General features: G+C 37.8%; 1 protein-coding gene and 1 long non-coding RNA gene across 23 annotated transcripts in view; both read left to right on the forward strand.

Annotated features, from left to right (window-relative positions):
• LOC127643460 (uncharacterized) overlaps nucleotides 1-22,297 on the forward strand; it is a 119,969-nt gene that overhangs the window by 42,590 nt on the left and 55,082 nt on the right. For 2 of the 22 annotated variants that reach the window (XM_052126243.1, XM_052126237.1), the window contains exons 1-2: nucleotides 1,534-1,600; nucleotides 8,607-8,906. The exons of 18 other annotated variants lie outside the window; for them this stretch is intronic. In XM_052126243.1, coding sequence (XP_051982203.1) covers nucleotides 1,549-1,600; nucleotides 8,607-8,906 — 352 coding nt within the window. In that variant the 5' untranslated portion in view covers nucleotides 1,534-1,548. Of the gene's footprint in view, nucleotides 1-1,533; nucleotides 1,601-8,606; nucleotides 8,907-19,794; nucleotides 20,010-22,297 lie in introns of those variants that run through there. 2 more of the 22 variants (XM_052126245.1, XM_052126244.1) reach the window with 2 other exon arrangements.
• On the forward strand, nucleotides 10,734-15,323 carry LOC127643463 (uncharacterized). The gene is made up of 3 exons (XR_007970522.1): nucleotides 10,734-10,836; nucleotides 13,921-14,015; nucleotides 14,507-15,323. It is a non-coding gene; the product is annotated as an uncharacterized LOC127643463 (long non-coding RNA).

Below are 22,297 nucleotides of genomic sequence, written 5' to 3' on the forward strand. Positions count from 1 at the left end.
TGACGGACCCTGCCTAACATGAAAAAGCAAAAAAAACAAATAAACAAAGTAAAAGAAGTCAGTACTTGCCTGCTTTTGTTTTTGGTGGCTACAAGGCTCAAATTATGTCATTTCCACTTTGTGATGTCATTTAAAGCAACGGTAAATTATTTATAGATAAAACAAGTTACTGTGACGGGGTGGTAAGTCAAACTGAGGGACACACACAAATCATAAAATATTTACAAAAAAATAAGGTTTATTTTGAATAAATATATCTTATATATACAGGGACACATACAATCCTGAAAATAATAAATGTTTGAAAAAAATATATAACTTATTTGGTGACATTTTAGATGCAAATGTCATGTTGGTCAACACGGACATGTGAAATTGGCAATGTAGGCTACTAATGAAAAATGATTAAAATAGTATGTTACTCTTTAAGAATAGTATTTTTATCATATATCATGTTAACAAGAACACTTGATTTAATAACTTTAAGCTTTGTAAACACACTTTGGGACATTTTTTTTGCCTGATGCATCTCATCAAACGTTGCGGACCCAAATGGCACCCGTTTCATAGAATGACTCTTTTACAGATGATGTCTCTGGACTCAACACTGAATCATTAGTTAGAGCTTTTAATCTGGTACATTTGCACTTGATAATGTTGCATTTTGTTTGTTTGACCTTTAAAGCACTTTGGGTCAACCTCTGATGTTTAATGTGCTCTATAAATAAAGGTTGACTCCACATTACAAGGATTAAATCGTTTTGTGTAACCTCGAGAAAAGTTTTGCGTTCCCTTGCAATAGTTTGCATTTATCTAACATAAGTAACTATGGCATGTAGAGTAAAACCACAAATTGGTTTACCGTGAATATCATGGTTAAAATATTGCTGTAGTAAAACCATTGTCAATTTTGTGAATATTGTTTTAGTACAAATATTATAGTTTGAAGGTACTTCGGTTTCACCCCATTGTGTAATCTCTAGGTATGAAAAAGCAGAACTTGTCTGAAATCCAACATGGTTTGCATAGGCTATCATTACGCAGCGAGGAAACAACAGGCCGTTCTTTTTGAATGGATGTCTATGGAGAAGATGCTTCAAAGTGCGGAATAAAGTGATTTTGTAAGGAAATAATTCATCACTTAATTAATTGGTTAGCTGTCCACTAATCTTCAAAATATTTTACACTAAACAATCCTCTTGGGATGAACTGAGTGTGGAGTTTACTACGATAGAATTGCTGTTTTATTAGAGAAGTCATTGATGACCTTGCGACAGCTAGGTGTCAGTTTACGGCTCTCATAATCCATTTGTATGGTATCCGCAAACGGTGACTTACTGTCGTAACACGCGAAATGACCGTTACGCTCTCCGTTATAATTAAGCCGTGGAGATTGTGCTAAATTTATATAGAAGATCTCCAGTCGCAATTTCGATACCTTCATCCAGTTTGAGATACTTCGACGGGGGTCTCTGGGGGAATAGCACAGGACAGGATTTTCAGAACAAATTCAATAGAATAAGGTCCGAAAGAGTGCGTTATACGAAAATGTCGCTACAGTTTCAATTGATCTTCATCTTTGTCGTCGGATTTGTGTCAGGTAAGCGATGTTTTTTTTTTCTTCTTCAGTTAACGTTAGTAAAATTTAAATAAATAAAAAAAAACACTAATGACGTGGGCTATAATTTCCTTTATAAGTTCATGTTTCAATACTGAATAGTTACAATGGTTTATTTATTTGGTAATTTTAGATAAATCTGTCATCATCGCTGGCTTATTTTCTAATTACGAGCTAAATTATTAGCTTGTTCTGTGTGGATCATCAGGTAGGCGTCGTTTTTGTAGTTAAAATTCGTAATAAAAAAGTAAGTTTCGATAAAACAATTCAGACGTGTTTTCTTTGCTCTCTGGGTATGTGCTAGTTTTCTACGGAAGCGCTGAACCGCAATGTGGGGACAAATTAACTGTGAAAGAGCCTGTCTGAGCCCACATTGTTTTTATCTTCAAATAAAATTGTATTTCTTCCAAAAATATTTTTTTCTCTTCAAAATTTTTACATTTATCTCTTCAACATTTTTCAATTTTTCTCTTAAAAAAAAAAAAAAAAAAAAATGCATGCGGTACCAACCTTGGCCACCAGGTGCCACTATCGGTAAACATGTAATCTAATGCTTTCTCTACATTTATTATTTATTTAAGGGTTTGCAAACCTTAATCAAGACAAAATCAGGTTACATATGTTTTATACGACATACTTTGTCGTGTAACAACTGGAGTTATTTTTTTGTTTGAAATTGTTGGTCTTTCTAAACACGTGGTGGAAGCAAAGGAAAGTATCGAGGAAAACATGGAGAAATTATTATTATGTCTGTCCTTTTGAAGTGTTACATCTGGTAATGTTAATATTGTTGTAAGTAATCTAATTTCTTAACGAAAAAGATTATTTATAAATTAAATCCCGCCACTGAACGGGGATGTCACGTGCAGACTTTCATGGTGGAATTTAATTATAATAATATATTTATACATAACAAGTTTTAAAACACACTGTCTACTGCAGAAGTGAAGAGTTCCAGATGAAGAATGTCAAATAAATATCCAAATATTAAAATGACAATTATAAGCGCAAAATACATCATTTATAAATACATTGTAGCCTATATGCATCATTGACATATGTAACACCTGGAGTTATTTTTAGTCTGAAATTTTTGGTCTGTCTAAACATGAGCTAAACAGTTACGGCAATGTAAAATGCTCATCCAAACAAATTGGTGAGGGTTGGGGAATCACCTATCACTTCTCAGGTTCCGCGGGGTGGAAAAATTTTATAAAAAGGGGTAAAAAAAGCTCCTTCCCAATTATAGCAAATCTGAATAACCAGTATAATTTGAGACAGGGAATCTTCTTGCCCCACCACCATTAATGGCCCATTCTGATTTTAATTGATAGAGCAGTATTGCAATACAATACAATACTGTATGGTGGTGTTAAATACAGTGTTTCCCATTCATTGACTAGACTCTGGCGGCCCACCACAGTCTAATTTGCCCCGCTACGGTCTCATAATGAACCGAAAACATTTTTACACTTCTCATCTATAATATTTTTGCACTTCTCAGTCTCATAATAACAAAATAAAAGTTTGTGTTTTGCGCTCTCTCTCGCGCATGCGCCAGTCAGTTCCGGTTAGCTCCTCCCCCGCTGCTGTAAACTCACGCGCGCACACGCACTTGCAGATATCTGCACTGGATCCTGGATCCGTCAAACGTTATTTGGTTGAGGATGATGATAATTATTTGAGATATAGCCCTCTACATTGCGAGTAATTCAATCGCATATGCGTGTACATTTCGCACTATGCGACAAAAAAAAGTCTGTTATTAGCCACTGGCAAAAAGTCATATTAACATTTCACTCGCCAGTGATAGAGTTGTAGTTTCGAAGCACCGAGTCCCTTTTACTGAATAAAAAAAGTTGATTAAGAAGCTGGATTCAGCCTCTGCATGCTGTCTCATTCACTTCAGTTGAACTCCGAGCATCTCAGGGAACGGCACCGCATACGTCAGCTCTCTTGAGCGCGTGTGAAGATGAACCACTTCAAGTTTCCTTTAAACTGATACACAGGTTTTACCCTGTTAAAAAATTGTATACAAAAGTTTAGAGCTGACATTAATTTAGCATGCTCTTTTTGTGTGAACTCTGATGAAACAATGGTACACTTATTTTGGTGTCAAATGTAAGATTTTTCCAGGCTTCTCAATACATATGAGAAACATTATATTTGGGTATTTTGACTCGGACCCACAAAAGAAAATATCCGTCTTGTTATTAATTGATTTTTTTTTCCTAAGCAAATTTTACATTCACAAATGCACATTTTCAAACTGTAAACCTGTTTTATTGGTCTTCTTAAAATAAATGGAAAATTATTTAAATGTGATCTCAGTATCTGTTAATAAGAAAGCTATAAGAACTGTTAGTATTTGCTCGGATTTTTTATGTGATATAATGACCCTCTTATTTATTATATATTGTGTTATTATTTTTACAATTTTATTTTAATTTTTTTGTCTTGTTTTATTTTTTTATTGTTGTTTTTTATAATTGTTATTGTTGTTGTTGATATTATATACTGTATGTTTATTGAATTTTTTTTGTTGAATGTTCTCAGCAATAAAAAAATAAAAAATAAGAAAATGAACCACATCTCAAGCGCTCTGATGTGCTCGCTGTCTACAGAGACTTGCTCCAAACTCCTGTGAAAATATAAACAAGGTATAAACTTATTAATTTTGTGAACGCAAAGCACTCCAGTTTCAATTGTTGTAGGTCCGCCCCCCCATACTCTCACAAAACCCTGTTGGAAACACACTATCCATCCATCCATCCATCCATCGTCAACCGCTTATCCTGTGTACAGGGTCGCGGGGGGCTGGAGCCTATCCCAGCTAACAGTGGGCGAAAGGCGGGGTACACCCTGGACAGGTCGCCAGTCCATCGCAGGGAAACACACTATATATATATATACACACATATATGGTAGTAAACAATACATTGTATTCTAGCGGTGCTTTTTGATTGTCTTATTAATGATTAACTCTTCTGCCACAAGAATGTAGTGCATTTATATATATATTTATATATACGCATTAATTCAGTGTGATTCAATTTACAAAAAAAGAAAGTGTTAAAAAAATTTACGCAATTAATTGCAATGCCCCCGGACCGTAATAAGGAAGATTCCTGAGAAATGCTAGCTTGTACTACCACCTGTTTACTCCAGAGGGCAGTAAGTGAAACTTCAGCTGTGTGAGCAACACACAGTTTATACAGTGAAGAAAACAACCCACAACACAAACATGCGTTACATTCTTGTGTTCAAAACACTTGAAGGAGCACAAATCTGAACTAAGAGATCTCAAGACGTGTTTAAAAGTTGAGTATTAAACTATATTTAACTTGAAACAGTGACCTAAACATTTTATGTTTATGACCCAACACATCTGAGACGCTACACAAGCATGGCTGACGCAGGTGTACATTGACGTGTCCTTAAACAAGCCCTCATAATAAATCTCCAAATGATTGACAAATTCACTTGTGAAATGGATTGCTGTGAACTGTATTCCAATGATTGTCTTATGATCAATAATATGGTAATAAACAATACATTGTATTCTAAAACAACTTTTTGTCTTATTAATAATGAACTCTTCTGCTACAGGAATGTAATGCATTTTAATTATCTGAATATTTTTTATTTTATATATATATATATATATATATATATATATCATTTTTAAATGTTTAAAGATAACTATGTAATTATTAATAAGACACAAAAAGCAGCTTTAGAATACAATGTATTGTTTACTACCATATTATTGATCATAAGTGTTACGATTGTAGGAGGAGGCAGACGAATAGTGAGGATCTATACGCAGGTTTTATTTAACAAGGTGAAAACTAAACAGATAGGAACAAAGGAAATATCCACGATGGGAAAACAGAAACCAAAAACACGAAAACATCAAGGGTACACGAACTGGGTAAACAAGGCAAAACAACAACTTCTAACATGGGCAAAAACAACAACTTCTAACATGGGCAAAAACAACAGCATCCAGACATCTACAAACAAGCAACAATCGACTGGGGAATAGAGAAACAGCAGGGTTTAAATACACAGGAGACATGATGATGACAAACGACAATCAGGTGAGAACAATGACACAGGGCTGGCAGTGATGAGGGCCGGGAATCATGGGAATTGTAGTTTGTGACAAAGACTAGTGAAACACAGGGCAGACAACAAGGGAAATGTTGACAATAAGTCAATCATTGACACACAGTTCACAGTAATCCATTACACAAGTGAATTTATCAATCAGTGTAGTGTTCCTCATCATGTAGTGTATTTGATAAACTACTCACACGGAGCGGTATATCTCAGAACCACTTGTTTATTACAGAACACTAGCAGCTCGTGCTGCTAACCAGCTTGTGCATGTATATCACTGACGCACTCCCGGTAACCACCGCCGTAAAACCAAGGTGGCCCTCTAGCGGAGTTAATATGCAATTACACCATAAATGCTTATAACACCATAAATGCTTATAACATTACACTACAATCAGTTGGAGATTTATTATGAGGGCTAATTTAAGGGCCCGTCAGTTTACACCTATGGGTGTGTCGCATCGTAAAAATAAAATGTTTAGGTCACTGTGTCGAGTTAACTATAGTTTAATACTCAATTTTTAATCACATCTTGAGATCTCTTAGTTCACATTTGTGCTCCTTCAAGTGTTTTGAATGCAAGAATGTAACGCATGTTTGTGTTGTTCTGCTGAAGGTTGTGGTATTTGAAGGTTTTCCATTCGAATGGCCTTTTATCGATAAAAATTATGTGCGTGATGACGTCATGCCTAAAAATACACTTTGCTGCATAAGTTCAAGCCGTTTCCATTCAGAAATGTGTGTTTATCGCTAATTTGCCTCCCAGATGTCCCTAATTTTTTTCCTCAGAGGTTTTGGTAAAATGGGGAGATTATTGAGACAGTTCATTCAAATTTGAAGTTTACTGTCATTTTAATTTCACAAATAAAAGCAGTCAGAAGAAGAATTGTAATCAAAGGGAACAGTTGCTCTTCTGATGGGCATCAAATCCTTCATCTAATCTAAAGCATCACCATCACAGCTGCATCATGTCCCGCATATTTCTCCAGCAACTTTTAATGACCAACTGAACTTGATTGTCATCTAAAATTAATTTAATGTCATAATTCAATTTACATTTTCTGAAGAAGCTCAGCAAACGCGATCCGAGATAAAGAGGGTTAGATTTAAAATATGTAAAAGTTTTAAGATGTTCAAAATCTTGTTTTCTGAAATTGAACTCGGCATTAAAAAATAGTTCTGATAGTTTATAGTTTTGAAAATAGTCTAGAACATTCTGAGAATGTCATTCAGATGACTTTATTCATCTGCAGAACAGGGTAAAGATCATTTAGGTTTGCATAAAGAAAAGGCATATATAGGTCTAAAAATATGTATTTTTTCGTTTGTTAATTTATTTAATTTAATACAGGGAATTTTGTCTGCATTTTTTTCAAAAGTAAAACTAAACAATAATTTATAGGATTGGGCTGTAATTGCTCAAAAAAAAAAAATAAAAGCACTGATGCTTTTCTCCTAATATTGTCTATTTATTTTTAATTTAAAACATCTGAGCACAGAAATGATGTGTTTTGTATTGTGGGTTAATTCCGTGACTGCCGTCTGTTATTCTGAATGGTGTGGAAAAGAAACTTCAATAAATAAACGGATGATACTGCGATTAAATTAATCACAAACAGTGATTCATTTGTTCAATGTGCGCGAGATATTTGTGTTGCACTCCTGGAAGTGTCACATTTGCAGGTCGGCTCTAGATGCCGTAAAGATCGATCCATAATCATGTACAATAAATTGTCTTCAATACTGTTGTCTTGATTAACACAGACTAACAATTGGGGTCAATTCTGTCACGTGACACTAAATTTTTGCATTAATGCCAATTTTCTCGACAAATTGTTTCCAAACCAGTTTTTTGTGACATTTGATGTATCGATATGAGTTTATGCGCTAGAGTTAAACGTTAAAATATTATATCGACACTTGTGCATTTTTAGCAATAATAAAATAAGATAAACTGCCAATAACTTTAGCAAGGCACGTTAATACAGTTATACGGTTATACCGCAGTATTTTTGTAAAGTTTATCGTACCGTGAACATTTCATACCGTTACACCCCTACACCTGCGGTGTGACGTCAGAGTAATTTCATCTATGTTGTCTGGTGGAAAAATGGCATTTAATAATTTTATTACAAAATGTTAAATTCAAATGAACCTTGAATTTGAACATTTGTATCCTTAGTATATTAATATGTGGTGACCGCTTTATAAAAGCAAGTGACTAATTGGTCGAGGCTGTGCCATATTGTGAATATAGTCAAAATACTATACTAATTAAAAATGTCATAGTTACTACAACATTACTATGGTAAAACAATACTAATATTATATTAACTATGAAAAGTTAAGAAACCATGATTTTCGTTCTGTGTAGTAACCTTAGTTTTACTATAGATTAATCAAGGTATTTGTAGTAGAAGCATAATAACCACAAAATTATGAGTTTTATTACCATAGTTTCATTTTCCTCTATTATCACTATGGTTTTACTATGAATATTAAGGTTAAAATAAGGGTATTAATAATAAAACCATGGTCATTTTTTTGCGAGGGAACGCAAAACTATTTCAGAAAAAACATTTCCGCCTGTCGTCTAAGGGGCTCTGTACCGAAATATTGAAGAATATGTGAAGAAATTGCAAAGTTCAAGCTTGGTGAACTCTGAACTTGAATAACTACATGGTACTTTAAAACATGGCCGGTACTAGGATGAGATCTTTGGGGGCACATTTTGACCTTTAGGGTGGGCAATATGTTCTCTCGTTTCACCATCGTGGTGGTGGTGTCAGAATTTTCTGGGGGCACAAGAATGATATTTGACTTACTTATTAAATGTTCACTAACATATTCTCTTCATTCACAGGTCAAGATGTAAAGAAAGCAGTGGGTGATAATGTCAAATTTCGTCTAGACAATATTCCTTCTCCTACCACCAGCATTCTATGGAAACACAAAGACAATGCTGGAACTGTTGTCAAGGTGATTGAGTGGGAGCCTGTGGATGGTGATGATGTTCCGAATCCTAAATTTAAAGACATCGCAACTCTCGATAATAAGACTGGAGAAATCACTTTAACCGGTTTAAAGCTTCATCATAGTGGAGTTTATTCCATTGAGATCAACAGTAAAGAGCAACAAAATAAATTCACCTTGACTGTTATGGGTGAGTCAATGTAGATTATTAGTATAGATTTTCCTCAAACAGATGCCACACTTAACTAGAAATAGTCTGTGACATATATTAGTATGTACCGTAGAATAAAATGGTAATAAGATTAATAGTTTCTTAATCTAAACAAACCAATAAGTACTAAGATTCTACCATGTTTTTTGGACATGTACCACAGTATGGTAATCATTGGATGTGAGGGCACAGCTATATGATACTGCCAACAGAATATTATGTTACGGTAGTTTAATCGTTTTTGACTTCATTATGTTGTTGTAGTCTTGGTGGATTGTACTCTTATACATTTTTAAATGGTGTCTTTTACAGAGCCTGTCCCCAAACCAGAGATAAGAAGAGAGACCTCAAGTAATCATGATGCCAAGATTTTAATATGTGATGCTGATGCAACAATCATCTGGAAGAATTCTGCTGGAGAGACACTGAGCGGCACACCCATTTCCGGTCCTCCAAAAGGAGAGTCCATAACAGTTAAAAATACTCGTAACCGAGACAACTACTACACCTGCACACTCAAGAACGATGTGAGCGAGAAGACGAGTGATCCAGTCTATGAGAAAGATCTGTTTCCTGGTAAGACATGATTTACTCTAGAGACGACAGTACGTGGATTTTTATTAGAGGTTAATAAAGCATCATATAAGATATTAAGACTTTATATTTTAAAGTATATTTTGTCTTTACAGCGCTGGCAGAAGTATGAACAAATGAAAATATAAACTTATACAAAATACACTTATATTTAAGATATATTCTCTTAAAGCAAGTCTAAACATCTTATATATTTCTTCTCATTTTAAATGGAAAACAAGACAAAAACGCTTGATAACTGCAGGATTAGTTTTTTTTTGTAATTTAATGAATGTTATTTAGAGGTATGTTTAAAAGATGATTTTGTCCTTTATTGTTTGCAAGAACGTTTAATACAACCTTTAATTTCGAGGCACAAGCTGAATAATCGGTTATGAGCAAATGATTAATCGTTACAATAATCGTCGAATAATCTCTCTAATAATCGTTAGATTAGTCGATCATCAAAATAATCGTTAGTTGCAGTCCTATATATCATAAATAAATATTAAACTGATAATAACTTTAGCAAGGCACATTAATACCGTTATACTGTTATACCGCAGTATTTTTGTAAAGTTTATCGTACCGTGAACATTTCATATCGTTACACCCCTAGTCTGATTGTAGTTTAATTTTGAAGTACCCAAATTCTTAGTCTTCAGAAGTGTCGAGAGTTCATGGCAAATTCATCAATGATCATTTTCACATGCAAATGAACTTTGTGGCAAATTGTTAATTGTTGGTAAAGGTCTTTACGTCACTCATATCCAAAGCAAATCACTTTCTACACTTGTTGTTCATATATATATATTTTATATAAAGATATGCAAAGAAAGTTTTTAATATTAAGGTCCTTTTCACTTTCTGTTCCTCAGTGGAAGAATGTTTATGCAAATCAGTCACTCGCAGTCCTTTTGTGAGCACTTGAATACAGATTCACCACATCTATATTTAGGCACTCTATCTACTTCCTGCAACTAAGCTTTTAACAAATAATGTTGGATCTTCTTTGTACATATTCTTCTTGAAAAATACAAAAATACTGCTTGTACCTTCAGATCAACCATGTTCGAATCTTTATGCCAAATTATTTTCTTGTAAGTCGTGAGTTATTTTAAATGCTAACTTTATTTTTAACCAGAATATATCCTTGTGTTGTTTCAGTTTCTAGGAATGTTTTTTCCAGTATTTATGTTTTTGTCTAAGACTAATGTGTTTTTATCTTCATTAGGTCCCTGTTCCACTATTCGTTTAATTATTTTGGGAATTATGAGTCTTCTTATCTATGGAACAGCCGCAGCATCTCTGCTGTATATACGTCACAAGAAGACAGGTAAGTTAAGCAATCATTTCTGTATTTTTCTTTTTCAAAACCACTTTTTGTGATCTTAAATAATTTTATGTGTTTATTAGTGATTATTTCTGGTTTAAACAGTAAAATGGCACTTCTTTATCTTGCCTTGTTTTAGCTGGTTGTATTGTATTCAAAGGAAAATCACCTTAATTAACAGAAAATTGTCACAAAATGGACAATGATCAAGAATTATTATTATTTTTTTAAAGACAGTAAAATTAGGGATTTACGATATATCGGCGGCTGATATATTATTGGCAGATAACCTGGAAAATAAAAATATTATTATTGAGCCAAGCTTATGTCGCTCTGTGTGGATTATTTCAACATCTCTGCACATTGTTATGTTGATTTGTGTCTGGTTTTAACGTGACCATTTCCCATATTCTGTTTATGTTTCATGATGCAATAAATGAAAACGTGACAATTACTTATTGCTTATTACTTCATGAAACATAAACAGAATGTGGGAAATTGCACATCGTTACTTGCAGCACAACATTGTGATTAAAACAAACCCAAAAACAACCTAACACGGTTTATAGATCTTGAAAATTGTTTCACAGAGTGATTTGAGATGGCAAAAAAACATTTGAGACTTTTCTATAAGGAAAACCTTTCATGACTATTCGATCTCTATAATGTTACCTGTTCTCATTATGATTGTTGTGTTCACATTTCATAAGTAATATTGTGGAACTGTAAAGGATGAGCGCTGTAACGCTCTGTGAAACACACAAACCATCTTATATATATATAAGTTTGGCAAATTTAGTTCAATATATGATTTTGTTTAAGTTTACAATAATGAAAACAACCTTGCGATTCAAGCAATACCGAAGTGAAGATTCCCCTTCTGTCACTCACTCGACGTTGTGTCGAATGAAGTGACACAAGGGGTCATCCTTGGACGCCGAATCGTACCTCTGAACCTGAGAAAAGGCCAATGTCAAGTTGGCAGACAGAATTTGCATGCGTGGCAGCGAGGGCAGCGAATGCCAGCCTGAAGTTTCACTCAACTCTACGAGCAAGAAGCATTTCTGTTCAATCCGCATGCCGCATTTCCAGCTGGCGTCTCTCTCTCTGCACCTGGGCGCTTCGACAACACTTTCTTTCTGTTTAAAAGAATGTTCTCCTAAAAATTCAGTTTTGCCGGGTAAATCCCCATGAACCACCTGTCCCCAGACACGCTTGCGTGCTTCCATCCTCACAGCGGTTCCTCTAAAACAATTCCAGAGGCTCCTGGGCATATGGCATCCTCAGCCGCGCGGCTCGGGTTGATGCATATGAGACCGCTACAGCACTGGCTACAGATTCCAGTCCTGAGATGGGCATGGCACCACGGCACGCATCGTGTGACAATCGTGTGACAATCTCCTGCCGTCAGACTTTCAACCCTTGGACAGACCTCTGCTTTCTGCGGACCAGAGTCCCCCTGCAGCAGGTGTCCAGATGTGTCGTGGTAACCACAGACGCCTCTCGACAGGGTTGGGGCGCTGCCGCTGGCCCCTGGAAAGGAACCCGGCAGCGTTGGCACATCAATTGCCTAGAGTTGATGGCTGTAATTCTTGCCCTACGGAGGTTTCTTCCACTAATCTGAGGCAAGCATGTTCTGATCCTTCCAGACAGCTCCGCAACGGTAGCGTACATAAATCGCCAGGGCGGCGTATGCTCTCGTCATATGTCACAACTCGTCCGCCATCTCCTCCTTTGGAGTCAACCATGACTCAAGTCGCTGCTCGCCACTCACATCCCTGGCAACCGCAACACGATGGTGGACACGCTGTTGCGACAGGTTTCGCCCAACGGAGAGTGGAGGCTCCACCCCCAGGTGGTCAAGCTCATTTGGGACCGATTCGGCAAGGCACAGGTAGATCTCTTTGCCTCCCAAGACAACTCCCACGGCCAGCTCTGGTATTCCCTGACGGGAGCCCCCCTTGGGACAGATGCGCTGGCACACAGCTGGCCCCGGGGGCTGCGCAAGTATGCATTCCCCCCAGTGAGCATTCTTGCATCTCTTGCAAGATCAGGGAAGACGAGGAACAGGTTATCCTGGTGGCCCCCTACTGGCCCACCTGCACCTGGTTCTCAGATCTCACGCTCCTCGTGACAGCCCCTCCCTGGAAAATTCCCCTGAGGATGGACCTTCTTTCTCAGGGACGGGGACCCTCTGGCATCCGCACCCAGACCTCTGGAACCTCCACGTCTGGCCCCTGGATGGGATGTGGAAGATCTAGTGAATCTACCACCTGCTGTCATAGACACAATCAACCAAGCAAGAGCTCCCTCCACCAGGCACCTTTACGCCCTACAGTGGCGCTTGTTCATGAATTGGTGTTCTTCCCGAGCCGAAGACCCGCAGAGATGCGCAGTTCGATCAGTGCTTCTATTCCTGCAGGAGAGGCTGAAGGGGAGGCTGTCCCCCTCCACCTTGAAGGTGTATGTAGCTGCTATCCCAGCCCACCACGACGCAGTAGACAGCAAGTCCCTTGGAAAGCACAACTTTATTATCAGGTTCCTGAAAGGCGCCCGGAGACTGAATCCTCCCCGGCCTAGCCTGTTCCCCTCTTAAGATCTCTCAGTGGTCCTCTCGGGCCTTCAGAGACCCCCATTCAAGCCGCTTGATTCAGTCGAGCTCAATGCCCTCTCCCTAAAGACGGCCCTCCTGAGCGCGTTAGCCTCCATTAAGAGGGTTGGAGACCTGCAAGCGTTCTCAGTCAGCGACACCTGCCTGGAGTTCGGTCCGGCACTTTCTCACGTTATCAGTTAAGGGAGTTTTCAGTTATAAGCTATTCCTCCACCAACACACGTTGCAAACTCACAACACATGCGTATAACTACACCGCTGCTGAGAAAAATCCTAGCGGAAACACTGAACACATTATGATGGATAAAGTAAGTTAAATAAAACTAGTTTTATTTTTATATAAGCAATGAGATGTTTATTGTTCTTCACTCTGCTGGTTGAAATGTTTCCTTAGATAATGACTTGTTTTTTAATGACACTCGCTGTTAGTTGTTGCCTGTTCTTGACTCGTTTATGTAATGGTTGTGTTTTCATAGTTAATAAGCAGCTGGATGATGTGACTGTATATGCATGCCCAAATGAGGTGAAAAATCGGCATTCATAGTTGGGAATGGATGTCTAGCCTGATAAGGTCTGATGCTTCTCTTTTTCTTAATCATTCTTGATCTCTCAATGTAAAGTTTATATCATTATCCTTAATATCAAAACCATTTTATCAATGAATATCAGTTTGCACATGTCGTGTTAACACGTTAACATTTGTATTTGTGATATTGCTTACAGATAATAATATTAAATTACCCATTTAATATTATATAATTGTTATTATAAGTATTATTGCTACGTTTATACAGTAGTTACATTTTTCTGTCTTCAATTTCATGCATCCATTTGAATAGAGCTTTCATGTTAGTGGGACTTTTATTTTGACAGACCTTTATTATTATTTTGTCTGCCACATCTTGTGTCTATTATTCCAAATATACGAATGTTCTTCATTCACACTGTTCATTTTTGTTTGTAATGTAAAACTTGTGTTTCATTTATCCGTTATAATTTTAATTGAAGTTAGAATGACCTAAAATGAACTTTTTTTTCTTTTCTTTTTTTTGCATTGAAAAGTGCTCCAATGAATGACTCCACTGACCGAGAGGAGTTTGACAAACATGTACAACTGAACCCTCCTGTGGTCCGTGCATACATCGATTCTTTTAGTATTTGACATTGAATGTATAAAAATATAAAACTGCTTGCCTGAATGGTGCTCAATGTATGTTGCTGCTTTTTCTTTTAAAGAAGGAACCATAATGGGAATTTATTTATTTTATTTTTTATTTTTTTGCTTAGATAAGGATAAATGAAGGAAGTTATTGAGTCATCATCCTGCACTATTGTTACTCTGATTGTTAGCATGAAAATGAATCCTTGTTGTCTGCAAGATATCTGGTAGCTGTGACCATATTCTGGTTTTCCAAAAAGAGGAGTGTGTGCGTGTGCGTGTGTGTGTGTGTGTGTGTATGGGGGGTAAAGGGCTCAAAAGATTGACAGGCAGGAATTTGGCCAATAGTTGCTGCAAGCCTCTTATAATTGACTAATTGGTGCGCGAGAAGGCGGGACTTGCAAAGAGGGGTTAAAGCAATGCAAACATGTGCACACTCAAAATAAAGTATTAGACCAGATACACATCATAATGCAAGTACAGCTGAATCCCGGACATTTTTGCAAATTTAGAAATCCTGGCCGGACGCATTTTTAAGGTCCGAAAAAGAGGACATGTCCAGAAAAAAATAAAAAAGAGGACATGTCCGGGAAAAAGAGGACGTATGGTCACCCTATATCTGGTAATGTGTTCTTATTTAAAGAGAAAGCCACAGATAGTGAGACTTTGTGCAGTATCATACACAGGACATCTGCTTTTCTATGAATTTATTCTCTTACTTTTCTTTTTTTTTTTATTTATTTTATCTACGATGTTACGATCATTACAAAGAGTTACTATAATGCAATAATGTAAGTTAGCATTTGTGAAATGCACGTGTGTATACACGTGCGAGTGGTGGTGGCGTAGTGGTCTAAAGCACGTAACTGGTAATCAGAAGGTCACTGGTTCGATCCCCACAGTCACCACCATTGTGTCCTTGAGCAAGGCACTTAACTCCAGGTTGCTCCGGGGAGATTGTGCCTGTAATAAGTGCTCTGTAAGTCGCTTTGGATAAAAGCGTCTGCCAAATGCATAAATGTAAATTAATACAGTCATTACAACTGGACTTGTTTCGATTTTTTTTTATTTTTTTTTATTCAAGATAAAATGTCCTCCAACCTCAATAAAAAAAATACATAGGAGTACATTTAAATGATAACAAAGGAAATAAATACAGTATTATTTTCACTTTGTCGCTGTATTCTCTAGTTGTCTATTTACAACATTTATTCATTTACCTTTTATTTCAATCCACAAATGATCACAGTTGGATTTATGAAAAACCTCACAAAACAAGGCTGTATGATGTCAGTACCTTGATGTTTTGGCTTTATGAAATGTGTTTTACCTTTTCTCTGGCACTGCAAATGTATAATAACAGTATTCATGAAGGCAAGATGTTTCTTTGCCAAATATGTCATTTAGATTTATTTTAGACACCCCCTTTGTTCTGTCTCTGTATGTCTGAATGAACGTTACGTTTATATAGTGCTTTTCTGACACTTCTCTCAAAGCGCTTTACACGGTGAACAGGGGAATCTCCTCAACCTCCACCAGTGTGCAGCATCCACCTGAATGAAACAACATCAGCCATAGTGCACCAGTAAACTCACCACAAACCAGTATGTACACACACCGATCAGCCACAACATCAAACCACCTGCCTAATATTGTGAAGGACCCTCTCGTGCCACCAAGGCCATTTTAAACAGAGGGACATAATCTTATAAATTGTAGAAAAACAAACGGCCACTAAGTTCAAAGTTAAATGCAAATTAGACAAAATAATCACATGCATGTTTGAATATTCCAGTGTATGAACACATATGTTTACTGTATTCTGTCCTATACATATTTACATATAAATATGTTCCATACAGCTCAATGTACGATATGAACATTAATTGGCACTTCTTTTCTATAATCTATTATCTTTAATTCTACAATTAGTTTTTAATCATTTAGAATGTTTAATTATAGGTTATAAATACCTACAGTGCAGCCAAATGTTTTGAATAATGTACAGATTTTGCTGTTTCTGAGGGAAATTGGTGCTTTAATTCACCAAAGTGGCATTCAACTGATCATAGAGTATAGTCAGGACATTACTGATGCAAAAAACATCATCACTCTAACACCTTATCCTTGAGTAATCATGCTAAATTCATCATTTGGTTCTTGAAAATCACTTGCCATTATATCAAACACAGTTGAAAGCTGTTTGGTTCATTAAATGAAGCTTAACATTGTCTTTGTGTCTGTTTTTGAGTTGCCACAGTATGCAATAGACTGGCATGTCTTAAGGTCAATATTAAATTACCCCATTGAGCTTTTGTGGGATCAATTAGACTGTAAGGTGCGTGAGAAGTGCCCGACAAGACAGTCACATCTATGGCAATTGCTACAGGAAGTGTGGGGTGAAAGGTCACCTGAGTATCTGGACAAACTGACAGCTAGAATAACAAGGATCTGCAAAGCTGTCATTGCTGCACATGGAGGATTTTTTTGATGAGAACTCTTTGAAGTCATTTAAGAAGCTCTGAAATTTTTTTACAAATTGTAATAGTAATTGTTTCCAATGCAGGCCCACGCCGGCCACGGCCAACGAGCTGGAAGCCTTGTCCGTCCCAGAGCCGGTGTTGCCAACTACGTCCATCCGGAGGAGGAGAGGAAAGGCCATGCCCACAACCACAGAGGTTGTTCCCAAGTCTCTTCCTGTATTTCTGAAACTATATTTCTGAGGTGTATTTTAGCATTTATGGAATGACCGCATTCACTTCCATTGTAAGTGCCTTGCTGTAACTGTGATTTTTAATTGTTCTTAAATAAATGAAGATTGAATTGCAGATTTTCAAGATAGATGGAGTTAATTTAGCTGTTTTTGGCTTAATGTCCTTTAGGATGCTACAAAGCTGGAAATAGTGATTTAAACATTTTATACCCATGCGAAAAAGTATGTAGTTAAATTTGAAAAAATAAGCAAAGACTTTATAATAATAATAATAGGAAATAGACACATTTTATATTTCTTGGCATCATAAGGATGTTGGGGTAAAAATGATAAACCAAGCATTGCATTCTAAATAGCATTAAGTTCAATAAATATTAAACAACATGACAGATTATTATATTGTGTGGTATTATAGGCATTTCAAATGTTTATTTTTTATATTGCATACCCTGACAATTTCAAACAGTACAAATGACAAAATCAACCAGCAGTAACTGTGATACGTTTACGCATTAATTGTTTGCAATCTTCAATCCATCTGTTTCATTGTCATAAACAGGATTTCTCCTATTTGACAAACACATAAAAAGGCTACAGGGGCCTTACAAATGGATGAAACTCAAGAAAGAAATGTTCATGCTGTTCCAGCACCCCCAACTGTGGTATGCTGATAGCGGTATATACATTGTGCTCTACTGACTGACAACAGACGTGAAATTCACATTAATAATCGTAACTTACAGTATAATGCTTGATTTTATGTAAAGATGCAATTTGAGTAATCAGATGTATCACTTGGTGCTGGATGATTAATTGGTCAGCTCTGTCATTACAAACCCTAGTTTGAGATTAAGCAGGCATGGGAGAGATGGTCCAATGATTTCGTGCTGCGTTTGAACATCCTGTAGGAGACCCGGAGATCAACTGCATTTTCTTGAGCAAGGTAATGTTCCACGCCATGTCACAGCCAAGCCTGAATCTGCTCCTTGACATAGAACAGCCACACCTCAACCTGCTCCAATCCAGGTCATAGTCAAGTTTGAGTTGGTTCCACGCATGTCATAATCTTGCCTTCCACGGCCCCGGCCTTGAGGTCCTTCACGACCATTGTCTCCCAGTTGAATTATCCACCACTGATATTGATGCGTCTGGCCACGAAAACCCTTTCCCACAAATTGTCATTGCCCTTGCCTGCCACAGCCAACGAGCCAGACTGTACACTTGTGTACAAACCTCACAGATTTAATAAGGACTTCATCCAACAGTTTTCAAACTTTCTGGCTTTCATGTGGTCATTGACTCCTGATACTTGAGGATTTTAATATTCACGTATGCTGTCCATCAAAACCTCTGGTAAATTAATTTATCTGCCTCACTGAGTCTTTACATTTTGTACGACATGTCACTGGTCATACTCACAATATGGGTCATGCATTAGATCTTGTGTTATATTATGGTCTTTCTGTATCTAACTTAGAGGTCTTAGACATTGGCATTTCTGACCATTATTCAATAATGTTTGAGTTTGTCTGTTCTTGTCCTCTCCCTACTTTTTCTCAGCCATTACATCACTCCCGTTCCATTCACTCGTCACCTGCCCATCTTTTTTCTGAATAGTATCTATCGCATTCTACAGATGAGGTCTCGGCTGGACTCAACACTGAATTACTGGTTAGAGCTTTCAATTAATCTTCTATAATCTTCAATCTTTACACTGGATAATGTTGCATTTTGTTTGTTTGACCTTTAAAGCACTTTGGGTCAACTTCTGATGTTTTTTAATGTGCTCTATAAATAAAGGTTGACTTGACTTTACAAGGTATAAATAGTTTTGTGTAACCTCGAGAAAGGTTTTGCGTTCCCTTGCAATAGTTTACATTTATCTAACATAAGTAAATATGGCATGTAGAGTAAAACCACAACCACAAAATTGTTTACCATGAATATCATGGTTAAAATATTACTGTAGTAAAACCATTGTCAATTTTGTGAATATTGTTTTTAGTACAAATATTATAGTCCAATTATGAAGCTACTTCGGTTTTCCCCCATTGTGTAATCTCTAGGTATGAAAAAGCAGAGCTTGTCTGAAATCCAACATGGTTTGCATAGGCAATCATTACGCAGCGAGGAAACAAGAGGCCGTTCTTTTTGAATGGATGTCTATGGAGAAGATGCTTCAATGTGCGGAATAAAGTGATTTTGTGAGGAAAGAATTAATCACTTAATTAATTGGCCGGCTGTCCACTAATCTTCAAAATCTTTTACACTAAACAATCCTTTTGGGATGAACTGTGTGTGGAGTTTATTACGATAGAATTGCTGTTTTATTAGAGAAGTCATTGACGACCTTGCGACAGCTAGGTGTCAGTTTACGGCTCTCATCATCCATTTGTATGGTATCCGCAAACGGTGACTTACTGTCGTAACACGCGAAATGACCGTTACGCTCTCCGTTATAATTAAGCCGTGGAGATTGTGGTATTATTATAGAAGATCTCCAGTGTAAAGATTGAAGATTTCGATTCCTTCATCCCAGTTTGAGATACTTCGACGGGGGTGTTTGGGGGAATAACACAGGCCAGGATTTTCAGAACAAATTCAATAGAACAAGGCCCACGAAAGAGTGCGTTTTACGAAAATGTCGCTACATTTTCAATTGATCTTCATCTTTGTCGTCGGATTTGTGTCAGGTAAGCGATGTTTTTTTTTTCTTCAGTTAACGTTAGTAAAAAAAACAACAACAAAAACACTAATGACGTGGGCTATAATTTCCTTTATAAGTTCACGTTTCAATACTGAATAGTTACAATGGTTTATTTATTTGGTAATTTTAGATAAATCTATTAGACACAGGCCTCTTGCTCTGTGTGGATCATCAGGTAGGCGTCGTTTTTGTAGTTAACATTCGTAATAAACTATATATATATATATATATATATATATATATATATATATATATATATATATATAAACAATTCGTATAGACGTGTTTACTTTGCTATTAGGGTATATGTTAGTTTTCTACGGAAGTGCTGAACCGCAATGTGGGGAAAAAATAACGGTGAAAGAGTCTTTCAGAGCCCACATTGTTTTTCTCTTCAAAATTTTTGTTTTCTCTTCAAATTTTTTTCAAATTTTTCAAACCAGGTGCCACTATCGGTAAACATGTAATCTAATGCTTTCTCTACATTTATTATTTATTTAAGGGTTTGCAAACCTTAATCAAGACAAAATCAGGTTACATATGTTTTATATGACATTCGTTGTCGTGTAACAACTGGAGTTATTTTTTTGTTTGAAATTGTTGGTCTTTCTAAACACTCGTATGCTGTTTGCTCAGTGTAACATGGTGGAAGCAAAGGAAAGTATCGAGGAAAACATGGAGAAATGATTATGTCTGTCCTTTTGAAGTGTTACATCTGGTAATGTTAATATTGTTGCAAGTAATCTAATTTCTTAACGAAAAAGATTATTTATAAATTAAATCCCGCCACTGAACGGTGATGTCATGTGCAGACTTTCATGGTGGAATTTAATTATAATAATATATTTATACATAACAAGTTGTCTGATTTTAAAACACACTGTCTACTGCAGAAGTGAAGAGTTCCAGATGAAGAATGTCAAATAAATATCCAAATATTAAAATGACAATTATAAGCGCAAAATACATCATTTATAAATACATTGTAGCCTGTATGCATCATTGACAAATGTAACACCTGGAGTTATTTTTAGTTTGAAATTTTTGGTCTGTCTAAACAAGAGCTAGACCGTGACGCCGATGTAAAATGCTCATCCCAAACAAATTGGTGAGGGGTGGGGAATCACCTATTGTAGGCCTATCCTGGGAAATAGGCCCTACTTTTATATATATTTTTTTAAATAAAAAGGAGGACTCGTGTGGTTGGGCATGTCGGAGGAGGAGTCGTGTGGTTGGCATGTCGGAGGAGGACTCGTGTGGTTGGCATGTCGGAGGAGGACTCGTGTGGTGGGCATGTCGGAGGAGGACTCGTGTGGTGGGCATGTCGGAGGAGGACTCGTGTGGTTGGGCATGTCGGAGGAGGACTCGTGTGGTTGGGCATGTCGGAGGAGGACTCGGGTGGGCATGTCGGAGGAGGACTCGTGTGGTTGGCATGTCGGAGGAGGACTCGTGTGGTTGGCATGTCGGAAGAGGACTCGTGTGGTTGGGCATGTCGGAGGAGGACTCGTGTGGTGGGCATGTCGGAGGAGGAGTCGTGTGGTTGGCATGTCGGAGGAGGACTCGTGTGGTTGGCATGTCGGAGGAGGACTCGTGTGGTTGGCATGTCGGAGGAGGACTCGTGTGGTGGGCATGTCGGAGGAGGACTCGTGTGGTGGGCATGTCGGAGGAGGACTCGTGTGGTTGGGCATGTCGGAGGAGGACTCGTGTGGTTGGCATGTCGGAGGAGGACTCGTGTGGTTGGGCATGTCGGAGGAGGAGTCGTGTGGTTGGCATGTCGGAGGAGGACTCGTGTGGTTGGCATGTCGGAGGAGGACTCGTGTGGTTGGCATGTCGGAGGAGGACTCGTGTGGTGGGCATGTCGGAAGAGGACTCGTGTGGTGGGCATGTCGGAGGAGGACTCGTGTGGTGGGCATGTCGGAGGAGGACTCGTGTGGTTGGGCATGTCGGAGGAGGACTCGTGTGGTTGGGCATGTCGGAGGAGGACTCGGGTGGGCATGTCGGAGGAGGACTCGTGTGGTTGGCATGTCGGAGGAGGACTCGTGTGGTTGGCATGTCGGAGGAGGACTCGTGTGGTGGGCATGTCGGAGGAGGACTCGTGTGGTTGGGCTTGTCGGAGGAGGACTCGTGTGGTTGGCATGTCGGAGGAGGACTCGTGTGGTGGGCATGTCGGAAGAGGACTCGTGTGGTGGGCATGTCGGAGGAGGACTCGTGTGGTGGGCATGTCGGAGGAGGACTCGTGTGGTGGGCATGTCGGAGGAGGACTCGTATGGGGGA

The sequence above is a fragment of the Xyrauchen texanus genome, chromosome 5, assembly GCF_025860055.1.
Source record: "Xyrauchen texanus isolate HMW12.3.18 chromosome 5, RBS_HiC_50CHRs, whole genome shotgun sequence".
Classification (NCBI taxonomy): domain Eukaryota; kingdom Metazoa; phylum Chordata; class Actinopteri; order Cypriniformes; family Catostomidae; genus Xyrauchen; species Xyrauchen texanus.